This window comes from Manis javanica, chromosome 15 (assembly GCF_040802235.1).
Source record: "Manis javanica isolate MJ-LG chromosome 15, MJ_LKY, whole genome shotgun sequence".
Classification (NCBI taxonomy): Eukaryota; Metazoa; Chordata; class Mammalia; order Pholidota; family Manidae; genus Manis; species Manis javanica.
In genome coordinates, this window is record NC_133170.1 from 37,022,622 (window position 1) to 37,040,811 (window position 18,190).

The 18,190-nt window shown below is 44.5% G+C and overlaps 1 protein-coding gene across 6 annotated transcripts in view; it reads left to right on the plus strand.

Moving 5' to 3' along the window:
- Positions 1–18,190, plus strand: part of CPNE4 (copine 4) — a 451,414-nt gene that overhangs the window by 412,049 nt on the left and 21,175 nt on the right. For all 6 annotated transcript variants that reach the window (XM_036992546.2, XM_073222626.1, XM_036992548.2 and 3 more), the window contains one exon: positions 15,202–15,335. In XM_036992546.2, the coding sequence (XP_036848441.1) occupies positions 15,202–15,335 (134 nt within the window). The remainder of the gene's footprint in view (positions 1–15,201; positions 15,336–18,190) is intronic.

Below are 18,190 nucleotides of genomic sequence, written 5' to 3' on the forward strand. Positions count from 1 at the left end.
GTGTGGATAGGTAGGCCGGGTCCTGCTGACATGCCTGCTTGGGCCAAGGTGGTGGGTCCGCCTGTCCTTGGACAATTGGCTGTTGGTAGCTTAATATTCAAAGTGCTCCTAGGTTTGGGCAAATGCGACCTCCAGAAAGAGGATCCCGGAGGCTGAGAGCTAGATCCGCTAGGGCCTGTGTGGAAGCAGCACAGCCGACAGGAGGAATATAATTGGTACAGCACGCACTTCTCATCTCACGGAAGTGAGTGCCCCAGACTGACTCAGTCATGTGAGAAAATCAAGGAAAATGTTTAATTTTTTGCCTAGGTTTGAGCCCAAGAGAATAGAAAGGACCTATATATTCCTGAGAGCAGGAACAGTGGCACTCAAAGGACTAAAAGGACGATGAGATAAGGGGCCATTTCATGGGCCAACCTGTCCTTAAATGGAGGCTTGGCCTCTGCTCCAACCTCAGAGAGGTTTGCCTGCATCCTGCCTAAGCTCTGGGCATTGTTCATGTATCCGCAAATGATTACACAAACTAATTATGGAATTTGGTCATTTTTTAAAAGTCTAAGTTTCTCTAAAGACACACCAACCCAGCCCTCCTCCACACAAACCCCAGAGGTCACAAAGCATGTTCATGTGAGCCTGGCGCCTACCTCTGGCCATCCTGGGGCCCACTGCCACTCCGGGTGTGCCCAGGTGGTAGCAGGAGAGCCAGCAGTGCCACGGAAGAGTCAGACTGGTCATAGAGTCCCAGGACCTTAGGAAAGGGCTGTTTATAAAGGCCTGTTTATAAAGGCCTATTGATTTGGGTCTGTTTTATACTCTGTAGATCCCAAGCCCTTGAGCAACTCTTTATTCAACCTTGAGGGGCTTGCTTGGTGCTTGGAGTTGTGCTGCAAAAAATCAGCCCCCATAAAAACAGGACGTTTCATCCCTGGGGCTCCCAGCTCTGCGCTCAGACTCAAGGAAAGCCGCGCAGCCTGTCCCACGCGGCAGCCCTGCCCTCGCAGCCTTGTCATCCCCCCTCCCTCCTGGGCGGTGCCACCCTCGGGCTCTCTGCACCACCTTCCCCAGCCCAGCTTCTGGGCCCCTCCAGAGTCACAGACTGTGGGGGCGTGGCAGGGGGCAGCAGTCTGAAGCAGGGAGTGAAAGGAGCTGTGGAATGAAGTAGATGCTGAGAAGGGAACAGGCCATTAGGAGGGCCTGCATGGAGCCCATCTTCCTGCAGGGCTTCAGTCTGGGGCTCAGAAGGCTACTAGGTAGCCTATTTTGAACTTTCTATTAAAGAAAACATACCAGTTACTCCAATATCATTATCCTCCAAAATTAAGTCATCTTTCTCATTATTAATTTCTTACTGCTCAAGCAGCTCAATCTAATGCAAATTATAAACTGTAATGCAAACTATGAATAAAAATTAACACATCTTATTTAACTTGGTCTGTAAGTGTTTATTATCTGCCCAGTAATTTTACTGAAACTATCTGGCAACATAAAAGAAGATACTAGAGGGGTGAGAAACTAGGAGAAGAGGACTCCCTGGTGGAGAGGCAGAGCAGAGAGGGAGACCGGGTGTCCCTGGAGTGAAGCCCTGGAGCATTAGCCACAACGGACTCTGTCTTCCTAGAGACAGAGCTTCAGAAGACCGGGGTGAGATAGGCACTGGCATTGCCTGCTCTCACCTCCCCACGGCTTCCCTCTCTGACCAGGAGGTCAGCCGATGTGGGTGCACTCCCGGACGGCTGATCGTAATCTCGTTTGGGCTTGACGTAGGGGAAGCACCAGGCAGAGATCATAGATGGGAAGACAGAGAAGCTGGGCGCTCATTTTCCCTTCAGGTCCTCCTCTGGAGCCATGGTCTGTGACAGCACTCTCACCAAGGTCTAGTAGCTGCTCCTTCTGCCTCTCCAGCCCGTCGTCCCTTTATTACACTCTCCTCCACCCCTTTTCCATAGGCCATGTGTTTCCTGCCAGGACTCTGACCATACACCCTACAGACTCAGAAAGAGCTTTTGCACCTTCTGCTGATGCCCAGGGCCTCTGACTCAACCCTCAGAATGTCAAGAGTGAGCACCTTCCCCATGAGGTACCAGGCTGGTATATTTTTGGTGCTCCAAATACTTCTACTGAATTATAACACATTGAACCCTAAATCTTCAAGGGGAGGTAATAACTAGGGAAAAGAAAAAATCAGATGAGTAAATATGATACCACTAAAAAGCACCCCTGTAAACCTAAATGTTTATGTATCCATATAATCCAATGATGAAAACTAAGACATTAGTTTGATCATTATGAATAAATAGGGGCTATTTAAGGGGTGTTAGGGAATGGTCTAGATTAAGAACCTGAAGGGCTTTGAATTTTGAGGAAATTTGGTGGATCAGGGAGGGTTTAGACGAATCTGGAGCAGGACACTGGCACAGTCAGGCAGGCACACACCCTAGGGCGTGGATCTGGGAGTGTTTGATGAGAGGCCTGGTGGCGGGAGGGCAGGAGGCCCTCGGGAGAGAGCCGGCCAGCCTGGGCCTGGAGAACAGCGAGGAGGTGGGGAGCAAGGGAGCATGCCGGGCCCAGGGTTCAGGTCTGTCACACCTGGCTGCGCGTGGTGGCCCTGCTCGCAGAGATATGGAAATGAGGGGCTGCCGGACAAGAGGGAGAATTTGTTCATGGACATGGTAGCTGTGCTGTCAGCTGTCCCAGTGGGGACAGCCCTTGTAAATAGGGACCTAGGCCTCAGCACAGAGGAGAGGAGAGTAGAGAGGTGCACATCTATGGGTCTGCATGAAGTGGCCCAAGAGAACATGGAGGAAAAGGGCCCTGTGACAGAAAATGGTGGAAGGACTCTGCTGGATGACAAGGGAGAGATGGACAACAGTTACAGAAGAGGTGTGGAGAAGTCTGAGAGGAGGCCACCACTCAGGTGATCAGGAGGGACAGGTTACGAGATCAGGACAATGACCACACATACTAAAGAGAAGTAAGAAGGTAAAGAATAAAAACTGCATTATGCAATAAAGAGGCACATGTCATCCTTGAAAGAGCAATTTCAGCAAAATGAGACAGGGCGACGGGGAGTCAGGTGTAAACAGAAGGTAAGGAAGTGAGGACAGCAGGTATAGCTATTGGCTCAGGAAGGTTGACAGTGAAGAGAAGGCATGAGGGGAAAGGAGGGTGGCCACCTGGGGAGAAGGAGCTTGCTTTGGAATCTGACCAAAACAGAGGAGAAGGCCTAGTGGAGGGAGAGAAAGGATGCTGAAAAGGGCTGGTCAAGGATTCCTACATTCTTAGCCACATGGGTCATGTGAGAACTCAGTACAAGATCTACATCCTCTCACTGGAAAAGCATATACCCAGTTCTGCACATAATTTTGGGAGCTCAAGGGCACCCCTGATGACAATCCTTGCTCCTCCTGTGAATCCTGGAGTCATAAGAGCTTTGAGGCAACCGTCAAGAGGGTGGGAAGAGGAAAAGCATGGACTACAGGGACAGAGATTGAGTTCAGTGTGCTTGGCACATGGCAAATAGAGCAGCCAAAAAAAAGCACATTACACATTAGAATTTCATATACAAAATACAAAATTATGGACAGCACAGAAGAGAGACATCATAAGTTATCTGAAAACAAAATAGAAGAATTAAACATTTTCTTTGAAAGTTATTGCTTTTACAGATGCACAAAAATGTTAATTATAAAATGGATTTCCACAGAAGCAAGGTTTTTTTCACTTTTTAAAAATTATTTATTAAGCTATCATTGATATACACTCTTATGAAGGTTTCACAAGAAAAACAATGTAGTTCCTACATTCACCCTTATTATCGATTCCCCACCATACTCCATTGCAGTCACTGTCCATCAGTGTAGTAAGATGCCACAGAGTCCCTACTTGTCTTCTCTGAGCTACACTGTCTTCCCCTTGACCTCCTCCCCACACCATGTGAACTGATCATAATACTCCTCAATCCCCTTCTCCCTCCCTCTACCCACGCTCCCTCACCTCTCCTCTTTGGTAACCACTACTCTCTTCTTGGAGTCTCTGAGTCTGCTGCTGTTTTGTTCCTCCAGTTTTGCTTTGTTGTTATACTCCACAAATAAGGGAAATCATTTGGCATTTGTCTTTCTCTGCCTGGCTTATTTCACTGAGCGTAATACCCTCTAGCTCCATCCATGTTGTTGTGAATGGTAAGATTTGTTGCTTTCTTATGACTGAATAATATTCCATTGTGTATATGTACCACCTCTTCTTTATCCATTCATCTACTGATGGACACTTAGGTTGCTTCCATATCATGCCTATTGTAAATAGAGGTGCAAATGTTTTTTTGAATCTGAAAACTTGTTTTCTTTGGGTAAATTCCTAGGAGTGGAATTCCCAGGTCAAATGGTACTTCAATTTTTAGTTTCTTGAGGAACTTCCATACTGCTTTCCACAATGGTTGGACTAGTTTACATTCCCACCAGCAGTATAGGAGGGTTCCCATTTCTCCACATCCTTTCAAGCATTTGTTGTTCCTAGTCTTTTCAATGTTGGCCATCCTAACTAGTGTGAGGTGATATGTTGATATGGAACATCTTTGCATGTGACTGTTGGCCATCAAAATTCCTTCTTTGGCGAATTGTCTGTTCATATGGTCTGCCCATTTTATAGTCAGGTTATTTGCTTTTTAGGTGTTGAGGTGTGCAAATTCATTATATATTTTGGATGTTAACCCCTTGATGGATATGTCATTTACAAATATATTTTCCTATACTGTAGGATGCCTTTTTGTTCTGCTGATGGTGTCCTTTGCTGTACAGAAGCTTTTCAGCATGATGTAGTCCCATTTGTTCATTTTTTATTTTGTTTCCCTTGCCTGAAGAGAAGTGTTCAGGAAAAAGTTTCTCATGTTTATATTGAAGAGATTTTTCCCTATGTCTTCTTCTAAGAATTTGCTTTCATGACTTACATTCAGATCTTTCATCAATTTTGAGTTTACTTTTGTGTATGGGGTTAGACAATAATACAGTTTCAATCTCTTGCATGTAGCTGTCCAGTTTTGCCAACACCAGCTGTTGAAGAGGCTGTCATTTCCCCATTGTATGTCCATGGCTCCTTTATTGTGTGTTAATTGATCATATATGTTTGGGTTTATATCTGGGCTCTCCAGTCTGTTCCATTAGTCTATGGGTCTGTTCTTGTGGCAGTACCAAATTGTCTTGATTACTGTGGCTTTGTAGTAGAGTTTGAAGTCAGTGAGTGTAATTCTCTCCACTTTATACTTCTTTCTCAAGATTGATTTGGCTATTCAGGATCTTTTGTGGTTCCATATAAATTTTAGAACTATTTGCTTTAGTTCATTGAAGAATACTGTTGGTATTTTGATAGGGATGCATTGAATCTGTAGATTGCTTTAGGCATGATGGCCATTTTGATTATATTAATTCTTCCTATCCATGAGCATGGGATGTGTTTCCATTTATTGGTATCTTCTTTAATTTCTCTCAGGAGTGTCATGTATTTTTCATAGTATAGGTCTTTCACTTCCTTGGTTATGTTTATTCCTAGGTATTTTATTCTTTTTGATGCAACTGTGAATGGAATTATTTTCCTGATTTCTCTTTCTGCTAGTTCATAGTTAGTGTTTAGGAATGCAACAGATTTCTGTATGTTAATTTTGTATCCTGCAACTTTGCTGAATTCAGATATTAGTTCTAGTAGTTTTGGAGTAGATTCTTTAGGGTTTTTTATGTACAATATCATGCCATCTGCAAACAGGGACAGTTTAACTTCTTCCTTGCCATTCTGGATGCCTTTTATTTCTTTGTGTTGTCTGATTGCTGTGGCTAGGACCTCCAGAACTATGTTGAATAAAAGTGGGTAGAGTGGGCATCCTTGTCTTGTTCCCAATCTTAAAGCAAAAGCTTTCAGTTTCTTGCTGTTAAGTATAATATAGGCTGTGGGTTTGTCATATATGGCCTTTATTATGTTGAGGTACTTGCCCTCTATACCCATTTTGTTGAGAGTTTTTATCATGAATGGATGTTGAATTTTCTTGAATGCTTTTTCAGCATCTATGGAGTTTATCATGTGGTTTTTGTTCTTTTTGTTGATGTTGGATGATGTTGATGGATTTTCGAATGTTGTACCATCCTTGCATCCTTGGAATAAATCCTACTTGATCATGATGGATGATCTTTTTTATGTATTTTTGAATTCGATTCGCTAATATTTTGTTGAGTATTTTTGCATCTATGTTCATCAGGGATATTGGTCTGTAATTTTGTTTTTTTGTGGTGTCTTTGCCTGGTTTTGGTATTAGAGTGATGCTGGCCTTGTAGAATGAGTTTGGGAGTGTTCCCTCCTTTTCTATTTTTGGAAAACTTAAAGGAGGATGGGTATTAGGTTTTTACTAAATGTTTGATAAAATTCAGCAGTGAAACCATCCGGTACAGGAATATTGTTCTTAGGTAGTTTTTCAATTACCAGTTCAATTTATTTGCTGGTAATTGGTCTATTCTGATTTCCTGTTTCTTCCTGGGTCAGCCTTGGAAGGTTGTATTTTTCTAGAAAGTTGTCCATTTTGTCTAGGTTATCTGGTTTGTTAGTGTATAACTTTTCATAGTATTCCCTAAAAATTCTTTGTATTTCTGTGGTGTCCATAGTGATTTTTCCTTTCTCATTTCTGAATTTGTTTATGTGTGTAGGCTCTTTTTTACTTGATAAGTGTGGCTAGGGGTTTATCTATTTTGTTTATTTTCTCGAAGAACAGCTCCTGCTTTCATTGATTCTTTCTATTGTTTTATTCTTCTCGATTTTATTTATTTGTGCTCTAATTTTATTATGTCCCTCCTCTACTGACTTTAGGCCTCATAAGTTCTTCTTTTTCTAGTTTCATTAATTGTGAGTTTAGACTGTTCATTTGCAATTTGTTCTTCTTTCCTGAGGTAGGCCTGTATTGCAGTATACTTCCCTCTTAGCACTGCCTTTGCTACATCCCACAGATTTTGCTTTCTTTAATTATTGTTGTCATTTGTCTCCAATTATTGCTTGATCTCTGTTTTAATTTGGTCATTGATCCATTGATTATTAAGAGCATGTTATTAAGTCTCCATGTGTTTCAGGGCTTTTCCATTTCTTTGGGTAATTTATTTCTAGTTTTATACCTTTGTGATCTGAGAAGTTGGTTGTTACAGTTTCAATCTTTTTGAATTTACTGAGGCTCTTTTTGTGGCCTAGTACATGACCTAGTTTTGAAAATGTTCCATATGCACTTGAGAAGAATGTGTATCCTGTTGCTTTTGGATGCAGTGTTCTGTAGATGTCCATTAGGTCCATCTGTTCTAGTGTGTTGTTCAGTGCCTCTGTGTCCTTACTTATTTTCTGTCTGGTGGATCTGTCCTTTGGAGTGAATGTTGTGTTGAAGTCTCCTAAAATGAACACATTGCATTCTATTTCCCCCTTTAATTCTGTTAGTATTTGTTTCACATATGTAGGTGCTCCTGTGTTGGGTGCATAGATATTTATAATGGTTATCTCCTCTTGTTGGACTGACCCCTTTATCATTATGTAATGTCCTTCTTTGTCTCCTGTGACTTTCTTTGTTTTGAAGTCTATTTTGTCTGATACAAGTACTGCAACTCCTGCTTTCTTCTCCTATTATTTGCATGAAATATCTTTTTCCATCCCTTTACTTTCAGTCTGTGTATGTCTTTGGATTTTAAGTGATTCTCTTGTAGGCAGCATATAGATGGGTCTTGCTTTTTTATTCAGTCAGTCACTCTATGTCTTTTGATTAGTGCATTCATGATTACCGATAGGCATGTACTGATTGCCATTGCTGGCTTTAGATTCATGGTTACCATAAGGTTCAAGGGTAATTCCCTTACTATCTAACAGTCTAATTTAACTCACTTAGTATGCTATTACAAACACAACCTAAGGGTTCTTTTTTTCTCTTCTTTTTCTTCCTCCTCCATTCTTTATGTATTACGTATCATATTCTGTACTCTTTGCCTCTCCTTTGATTGATTTTGGGGGTTGTTGATTTGATTTTGCATCTGCTCAGTAATTAATTGTTTTACTTTGCTGTGGTTTTATTTCTCTTGGTGACAGCTATTTAGCCTTAGGAGTAATGTCATCTATAACAGTCCCTCCAAAATACACTGTAGAGGTGGTTTGTGGGAGGTAAATTCTCTCAGCTTTTGCTTATCTGAAAATTGTTTAATCCCTCCTTCAAATTTAAATGACAGTCTTTCTGGGTAGAGTATTTTTGATGGTTTGAGGCTTTTCTGCTTCATTGCGTTGAATATATCATGGCACTCCCTTCTGGTCATAAGGTTTCTGTTGAGAAGTCTGATTGGTTTTCTTTTGTATGTGATCTTTTTTCTCTCTCTGGCTGCTTTTAAAAGTCTGTCCTTATCCTTGATCTTTGCCATTTTAATTACTCTATGTCTTGGTGGTGTCTTCCTTGCGTCACTTGTGTTGGGAGATCTGTGCACCTCCATGGCCTGAGAGACTATCTCCTTCCCCAAATTGGGGAAGTTTTCAGCAATTACCTCCTCAAAGACACTTTCTGTCCCTTTTTCTCTCTTCTTCTTCTTCTTCTGGTACCCCTATAATGTGAATATTGTTCCATTTGGATTGGCCACACAGTTCTCTTGATATTCTTTCATTCTTAGAGATCCTTTTTCCTCTGTGCCTCAGCTTTTTTGTATTTCTCTTTAATTTCTATTCCATTTACTGTCTCTTCTACTATATCTAATCTGCTTCTAAATTCCTCCATTGTATGTTTCATTTCAGATATGGAATTTCTTGATTGCATCTCCATCTTAAATTCGTCCCTGATTTCTTGAATATTTTTCTGTACCTCCATGAGCATATTTATGATTTTTATTTCAAACTCTCAGAAACATTGGTGAGTTCAGTTTCATTTGGTCCTTTTCATGGTGTTTATGAGATTTTTGTTTGAACCAGCTTCCTTTGACATTTCATATTTGTATGTGGCACTGTCTAGTGCCCAGAGGCTCTAGTCTCTGGAGCTGCTCAGCCCCTGGAGTGATGTTGGGGGTTGCAGGGGAGCAGAGCTGATGCCTGGGGGGAGGAAGGAGCTGTTTCCTGCTTCCTGGCTGCAGTGTCTGTCTCCACTATCAGAACCAATGGGCCAGCACACACGTGTAAGCCTCTGTGCTTTGCATCTGTAGCTGCCATAGGTGGGGCCTGGGGCCTCCCTCTGGCTGGTCTGACGCCAAGACAGGGACTGCCACTATGTGAGCTGGTGCTGGCACACCAGGAGGAAGATGCAACAGGCTGCATATCACAGTGGGGGGCCTTGGAGCTGAGTAGCCAGCCAGGGGGATGGAGCACCTGAAACTCCTGAAAGTTCCCAACCTGCTGGGCAGAGCGTGCCCAACCTTGTCTACCTTTCCCTTCTCCTGCACAGCAAGCTCCATGAAAACCCCACCCCTTCATCAGCCCTCTCGCTACTAGAAAGCCTCTCAGACCACCTGCCTTTCCTTTGTCCCAGAGCAGCTGTGTGTGGATTGCTGTCCTCCACAAACAGCTGGAATCTCAAGTCTCTCCAAGTATTCTACCTGTTTTAGCTTTCCAACTCCACTAATCTCCAGAGCACCATGCAATGTAGGCTTGTGCTCCCAAGCAGGTCTGGGCATTCAGCAGTCCTAAGCTTCCACGCCCTCCCTGTTCTGTTTCTCTTCCTCTGGCCAGTGAGTTGGGGTAGGGGAAGGGCTTGGCTCCTGCCTGATCAAGGCTTTAGTACATTACCCTGCTTGGTGAGGTCCTCTCTGTTCTCCAGGTGTATGCAGGCTGGTGCAGCCTTCTTTCCTGTTGCTCTTTTCAGGATTAGTGTATTAACTATATTTTCATTTTATATGTGGTTTGGAGAGTTCTCTATATCACCTCTTACTCCGCCATCTGGAATCTCCACAGAAGCAAGTTTTAAGCAACCTAAATGTCTGACAATAAGATAATGGCTATGTAAAATACCGCACCTCATTTAGGTGGATTATGATAAAGTCATTTTAAATTATAATTTTAATGATTGGTGTTTATAACATAGTGTTAAGTGAAAAAAGTAAAACAGAGCTACTCTACCATTACAATTGTGTTAAATGTTTATACAGGTATATGAGAGGGTGAGAGAGAATAACTGGAAAGAAAAACAGGACTTACTAGGTTAGTGAAACCTTTAAGGAACAAAGGTTATCCTCAGGGCACCCTTGGCCTCTCAAAACTGTGTGCAAAACAAAGTGTGTGCATTTTCCAATGAGATGATAGAGATTTCTCTATCAGGTTCTCAAGTGGTCCACATGACTGAAAAACTATTTCTGTCTTACTATTTTGAGATGACCATTTTTATTATGTTTAATTTCTAAAAATTAAAGATGGAATTGCCTTCCTTTACCTCTGATTTTATAATCTACATTTGAATAATGTAATAAGCTGAATGTGGTTTAAATGATTGTGTATTAAAGGCTCTCTGTGGAAATCTTTCTAACCCTAACACATTTAGGGAATCCTGTGTCTATACTATGTTTCAGTTTGAGTTTTAAATCTCTCTTATACCCCAGATAACATTCTAGCCAGCTGTGGTGTGGGCCTCTGAGCAGTAAGAAGGAGCCCTGGTTGAAGGGGCCCATTCCAGGAAATGAGCCAGGGGACCTCAGGTCTTGTCCATCCAGTCCAGGTTCATATTTCTTAGCCCCTACAGAGTTTTGAAAAAATAGAAAAGCACAGGAATTTAACCCATCTTTAAAGAAATGGTGCAGACCAATGTGTGTCCCCACCTACAAGGCTTATTGTGTAGGACCCAACTGTATACAAATCTAAGAACACCAGTGACTCCAGCAGGTGATACCCCAAGGTCGACTGAAGGTCAGCTTCAGGAGATTGGACAGCTAACTGTAGGCAGGTTCACAGCAGCTTCTCTTAAAAAGCTTCTAGGAGGTTCCCAAGTGGCCCGTTGTCAGCAATGGGGAAGGGATGTGAGGAGAAGGTTCACATCACATAAGAAGCTAAAAATGCCCAAAGAAGGTACCCTCATCCACTTACAGCCTCCCTGGGAAGTGGCCCTCATACTGGGACTTGGTGGCACGGATGGGCATCTGGCCTCCCTGCTTCGTGGGGCTTTGCAAAGACGCTCCCTGCTCTGCTCAGTGACAAGTGAGGCTGACAGGGTGTAAGGGGAGCAGTGGGCAGATGCCTGTTCCCCAGCTGCCCACTGAGAAATTGGAGCTCTGACCAGCCCAGGCTTCATAAATGCTTTATGTTGGAAATGAAACGTGGCAGCTCTGTAGGCTCACCAGCATTCAGGAAATCATGTGCTGGTAGCCACCTCCACAAACTGGCATTTTTCAGTCATTTTTGCTTTTATTTCTCAGCTTAATCCCATCTTTCACTGCCTCCCTGTTGCTTTTTAAAATAAGCCTAACCTTTTGCTCTGTTCCCTCTCCACTAATGCTGACTTACAGAGCACAGAGAATTCTCGGTGGAAGGCCACCTCCTGAAACTAAGTGTTGTATCTCCAGCTTCCTCAGGGACACTGCAGTGACCGTCATTTGTCAGGGAAAAATCACTTACCCACCTTGTGCTTAAGACTGTTCAGTGCTGTCTTGTCAAATGATAAATAGTTTTGTGATGTTTAAATTTGCACCCTTCTCCAAAGCTGCATCACCATCTACTGGGCTAAAATTGCTTCTGTGGTCATCACAGACACAGCAGCTACCCCCACAGGGGAAGAGGGGATCTCAGAGGCCTGCCTGCAGGAAAAGTACATTTCCATCAGGCCTGTTCCATTAGGCCACCTAAAACAGGCAGCCCAAGACTGACCTTCTAACACTGATCTTCAGGTCATTCCACTGCCCTAGAGATGCCACCTCCTCCACACCTCCTGTTCCTAAGTGGCACCCAACTCCACATTCATCTGCTCACCAAATCTTATTCATTTTCTGACCTGAGTAACTTGAGTCATAGTCCCCTTCTCCCATCATCTCTATCCCTAGGTTTTAAGCATAAGGGAATGATTCCAAGCCTGAGCACAGATATAAAATGTGGGTGAGGCAAGAGAGGCACCTGGGGCATAAAACTGAAGGAGGCAGCCATTCTCCAAGCCGTGAGAGCATCGTGTCAGCTGCATTCTCGATCCTATGGCTTCATCCCTCTCTTGCCTAACCCTAGTCCCAATCCTACAAGTGATTTTCTTTTGTTATTGCCAAAATCTTTGTGTGCTCATTCACACATCACACATAACACAACATACCCACCCAGGTGGTACCCCTGGGCTCAGAGGCTGCTGCTCAGGGCCTGCATACTTGAAGGATCTCCCCCATGCAGACAGACATGGTGATGGGAAGGAGCAGATGGACAATCATGCTTCTTGAGTTGTCACTTTTCTTTATGGAGGTTTTCCCTTCTGGTCTTCATATTACCTGATTTCATTCTCTGGTTTTATATCAAGACATCAGCTTTGTTACTAAGGAATCCCCGTGACACTCAGGTAATCAAATCAGCACACAGGACAGGTTCCACTGCAAGATCCTGAGTGCAGTAGGGGAATATCATGAGCCATGGCGAAGGGTGTAGGTGAACCATAGGTACTCATTATTAATAATCATCAAAAGCCACTGATGACCTGCACTGCAGGTAAGGTGGAGAAGAGTCGAGTTTAACTCCATAACACTGTCCCATTCTCTAGGATTCTCTAGACGTCTGAAATGTTTTCTTCAGCAGGAGAGAAAGCAGTGGCCTTACCAGCACTGTTTCATCTATGAAGTTCTGTGTGCGCACATGCGAGGTGCCAGGCTCCCTCGGTGTGTCCTGTTGGGACAAAGGCTGAGGACAGTGGCTCGCACGCTCATCAGCCCAGGAGCCCAGACGCACGACATCTCTGAATGCTGCCTCTCCAGGGTTTCTCTTGGAGAAGCTCTCTGGAAATCATCTGCATATATTTGGATGTCTGTCCAGTGGGGTCCCATGCAGGGCGTTACACCTCTTTCTCATTCACTAAGTACATGTGGGCTCCATTCCCATTACCTTTTCATCGCAGTCCTTGATTAAAGCACCTTCCCTGCTGTCTTCTCTCTTCTAGTGGTTCCACTCTTACCTTCTGGCTGAAAACTACTCCAGAAAACACTGGATTGTGCTGGTCCTCATAGGCCACCCCAGTCCTCTGTAACACATCATCCCCTATTACACACTCTCGCATGTGCGCACACACACACTTCAATTGCCCATTTCCTACCTTTTATAACAGCTGTGGTCATAAGGAGCTGTTCATTCAGGGTCATTCTTCTCTCTGTTTACTGCACCTGCCCCCAGTGAGTTCCCCCACCTCCAGGCCAAGTCCCCTCTGGTCCCTATAGGAATGAAACGTACCTATGAGACATTTGGCCATGTTAGCCAAGGCTCATGTGTCCTCATGGGGGTGCAGTCGTTCACTGGAGGAACAGTTTCTGGGGCAGTGCAGATTTGAGTTTAAACCCAGCTCCATCCCCTACGACCTGTGTGACCTGTATCACTTTTGGAGCATCTGGATCATCATCAATAAAAAGGAACAACAATTTACACCGAAGTTTGTATAAAAATGAGGTACCATTCTGCCTGGAAGCAGCACAGTGTCGACACGCAGTAGGTTGCTAACAAAGGCTGCTGTCTCTTCTGCCCTTTGTTATCTGAAAGGGCGTCTCAGGGTTGGGGAAAGGCTGTGTGCTTTTCCTTCACATGGCGTGCCCTTTCGAACACTGCTGGAACTGGCATTTTATCCGCTGGTACTCCTTTGTGAGAACATCTGGGTGTTCTGAAAACAGAATCTGAATCCTACTTAAATTTATTTCCAAAATCGTCCTGTGGAAGGGTGAGGAAGGAAAGGGGAAACAATCAGTGATGAAAACAATAGCTTCATGAAAGAAAGAAAGAGGCGGTATGTGAATCATGGTCAGCCTACTGCCTTTTCTCTTCAGTAGCTTTGATCCCGCTGCAGGCTTACAGAATCAGACACGGCTGGCGTTCCACCCATCGCCGCTGCTCTCACCGGCCCATCTCGGGAGCTGAAACGGAGCGCACAGCACCTCGCCCCTGTCCTCGCAGACGCAACAGCCCACCTTGATAAGTCCAAGGGGACATTCCAGTGACTTGTTAGAAAGGGATTTTCCCAAACATCACACAAGTAACATTTCTCATCCACAAGATCGTAAGAGAAAATAGAGCCTTTGTGTCCCAGCAAACCAGGGACAGGGCTGTGCTAGTCCAGGAAGGAAGACGCACACACGCCCTCTTCTTCTCCGCAGCCCCTTCATTTTAATCCCTCCACCCCTCCTCAAGCTGAAGCATTTTTTTCAAGAGGTCTTTGTTAAGCTAACTTTAATTTAAATGGAAATGATGTTGAAAATCAGAAGAAATGTTCCTTACCATTTTAGGACTCTCCAGGCTTAGGCATTTTGTTGTTAAAATGTTTAGGTGAGTCAATTTCTGTTTAGACGATGATGATGGGAGTCAGAAAAAACAATTCTAATAAGTTCAAGGATAATGGCTGCGTGGTTTGATGATGACCACGGCTACAAGACAGAGGTTCCCTCTGCGCGCCCGCACGTGAGGCTGGGCCCTCAGGGTCTCTGCCACGGCCCTCGGGGTGTCCTCTGCTGCAGCCCTCGGGTCTCTGCCATCCGTGGCCTAGGCTTCACCTAGACGGGAGCCACGCGTGACGTGTCTCGCATGGAGCCTCTGCTCGCAGAGAATGTGTCGTGGTCGCTCCGGCGCCTCCCTGCCGCGGGCCGGCGTGGAGGCATGACGACGGGCTTCTGTGCAGACCCCATCTTCACTAGACTTTAGTTCTACGGGAGTTCGCCTGCATCTCAGAGACGGGCTCGTCCTGCCTGGAGAGCTCGGAAGCCTTTCCTTTGCGGCTCATGAGTCTGGGGACAGGCGCCCTGCTCCCCCTGCTACCTGCTGGTGTGGCAGGAGTGTCTGGGCTTCCTGACCCACATGTCAGCCTCAGGTTCCATTTGGCCCTTGGGGATTCAGCTGCAGAAATGGCCTCAACCAAATTAATAACTAGTTTTTAAAGGCTACTAATTTTTTATCTCGCTTTCCTTAATGGCAGAGTATGTTACTTGCTGCTTTTTTCCACCTCAGGCCATGTCTTCCTTGTGGCTGACCACACTTTCTACGAGATGCATTCACTTTAAAACCACCAGTCTCCCTTTTCTCTCACAGGTAGCCATAGATTTCACCGCCTCCAACGGGGACCCCAGGAACAGCTGCTCCCTGCACTACATCCACCCGTACCAACCCAACGAGTACCTGAAGGCCCTGGTGGCCGTGGGGGAGATCTGCCAAGATTATGACAGGTACAAGGCTCCCAGTGGGCTCGGGCCCCATGTCCACGTGGGTGCTGGTGGTCCCGGGCTGATCCTTGGCAAAAGAATGGAAATTAAGTCATGCTAAAGATCTCGAAGGAACAGAATAAAACCCTTTCTCAAACGTTTTATCTTCTTCATGCCCCGAGAAACTGAGTTTGCACCATGCTCACCTTGGCCACTAAAAAATCCTTTCTCAGCTTTCTTCTCTTAATTGGCATGCACCCCCATGGGGTAGCAATTTTGGTTTCCACTTTGTGAAGTTTTAGTATGTGCCTTGCTACTCAAAGTTTGGTGTTAGCATCTCCTGGGAACTTAGAATCTCAAGCCCCATGCTCCAGCTGCTAAATCAGACTCTGGGTGTTAACAGGATTCCCGGATGACCTGTGTGGACTTGGGAGGTAGAGAAGCCCAGTTTATTGGCCATTAGTGCATCTAACCCTTATCTGAGTGTTTATGTAGTAGGTCTTAAAGAAGAAGGAAGCTATGTAGGGAGGCCAAGTGACCTGGGCGCTAGTTCACATCCAGAGGCAGGATGTGAACCCAGATCTATCTCATTCCACAGCTTAGCTCATTATCATAGCGTTTCACTGGCCTCACAGCTCTGGGTTACTCTGCAGAGGGTGTGTGTCCACCTGTGTGTACAGGGGTGTGTGTGTACCCCTGCAGGTGTGCACATGGAAAACATGATTTTGAGATCAGTGTTGACCTTTCTCACAAGGGAATTCCCTGTAAGAAGTGATTTACATAAATTACACTAAACAGAATTTATTTTCCCTTTCCAGTAGTTCTGGATTGAGGTAAAGTTGTTCACATGTTGGATTAAGAAGGCTCTTTGGGGTAGAGCCTATGTAATATAAATATGGGTAAATCCCAGTTGACCCCCTAGTGTGATTGTAACAATACTAGTTAGTAAATGAGCAGCAACTAACTGACCTTTTAAACCAGGAAAATAAAGAAAGTGACTCTGTCCTCCAATGTCAGAGAAATTTTATGGGATGGTATGAGCTCTGTCCTTTCTAGTCTCACAATTAATGATAACCAGATTAGAACCCTGTTACTCCAGGCGCTAGAGGGAAGAAAAAGTCTCTGGATTTGGCTCGGCCATTGCCAGTAACTCAGTGGGTGCCAGAGCAGCTGGGGAATGAATGAATGACCATGCACAGAAAATCTCAATTTAAACACTCAATCCCTTGCCGACCCTTCCCCACTTAGACACTGAGAACAGAGGATGATAGCATTTAAATGACCTTATTGACCTGATATTTCTTATACATAACCTTAAGCTAGAGACTGTGAAGACAATTTGAATTGTCTTCTTAGGCCCAAATACAGGGAGGATTCCTGCAGAGGCTTATACCCTACCGAGGAGGGAGAACGCTGACAGATTGCATCTCTGCTGTCAGAAAGAGTCCAAAACAACAATTCTCTCCCTTCTCATACACACATGCACGCACACACACACACATGCATGAATAATCTAGTATAATAATATGTACATAAGAGACGAGAACAGAGGGAGGGATATCTTCAGGATTCTTACTGACTTTTAAATCTTGAAATGCTCCTAAAAGAGGTAAGTAGATAAAAGCCCTTAATGCAGTACAACAGATGCTTATAATAAAGCTGACTCTGACTCTGCAGGGGAGAATGCAGTGTGATAATGAACTCCAGAGAGATTTGTCAGGAACTCCAGAGGGTTGTCAGAAATGCAGGTATCAACACCCAGAGCCCTCTCTGTGGCTCAAGGACAGGCGCTCTGAAGGATCTGGGACAAGGTGCAGAATGTCTGTTTCCTGATCACTTCATGTGGAAGCTGCCTGCTACAGTGGGAGAGATGCAGTCTCTTAGAGCTATTATCCCTTTATAATGTAAGCCAGACAAAGCCTGGGGACATTCTGTATTCACTCCAATACACGGATTCAATATAATAATAAGATATGACACCTTAGGGGTTACATGAAGAATCATCATAAATGATCCTCTTTAAAAATGTAATAGGATAATACCAAAGTTATGAGCCCCAAAAGGCAAATAAATGAGGTTTCTGGAGCTTTGTATAGATATACAGATGATAGACACACAGAGTATAGACATAGAGATACATGCTTTTATAGCATATGGGGATTTATATGTATATATAAAGAAAGCAGCTTAGCATTAAAATGATGTCTGTGGAAGAAAAGGAGGATTGAAAAGCCTGGGCGCCCTTTCAAGACTCCCCAGAAGACCCTTCTCCGCCCCTCAATGTCTGTTCAAGAGAGTGCAGATACTGAATAGATTGCTTGGAAGTACTGACTGCTGTTTTATAGGTGTGAGACAGGGATATCAGAAACCCAGGAGCTCTAGTCCATGGTGTGTGGAAGGTGAGGTTAGAACGGGTACCCAGTCTGGCAAGCACTGGATCAGACATACAGGCTGCTCACCTGAAGCCCAGCAAGGCCCCAGCCTCCCCTTTATGCCGGCAGGTAGACAACAGACAGGCAGAGTCGGGAAATTTAGAATTAATTTATTCTCACGTTAAAGTCAGTGAGGTTGATGCTGAGAAACAAACACTTGAATAGAAACTGACAGAAGGCATCGTTCCCTCTCCTCAGGGACATGGAAGTTTTAATTCCCATGAGCCTTAGAAATTCCTCCCAGCCTCTGACAGCCCAGGGTTCTCCTTCTGCCTTGTAGAGTCATTGCTAAAGGGGCATTACGAGGTGACTCATGAAGTACAACAGCTTGAGAGACGCACAAAGCTCTTCTCAGGATGGCCTTGAAGGGGAAGCCACCCTTCTCCGCCCCTCAATGTCTGTTCCTCAGCCCAGAAGGCAGCGCGGGCAGCCAGTTCTGTGCGCCCC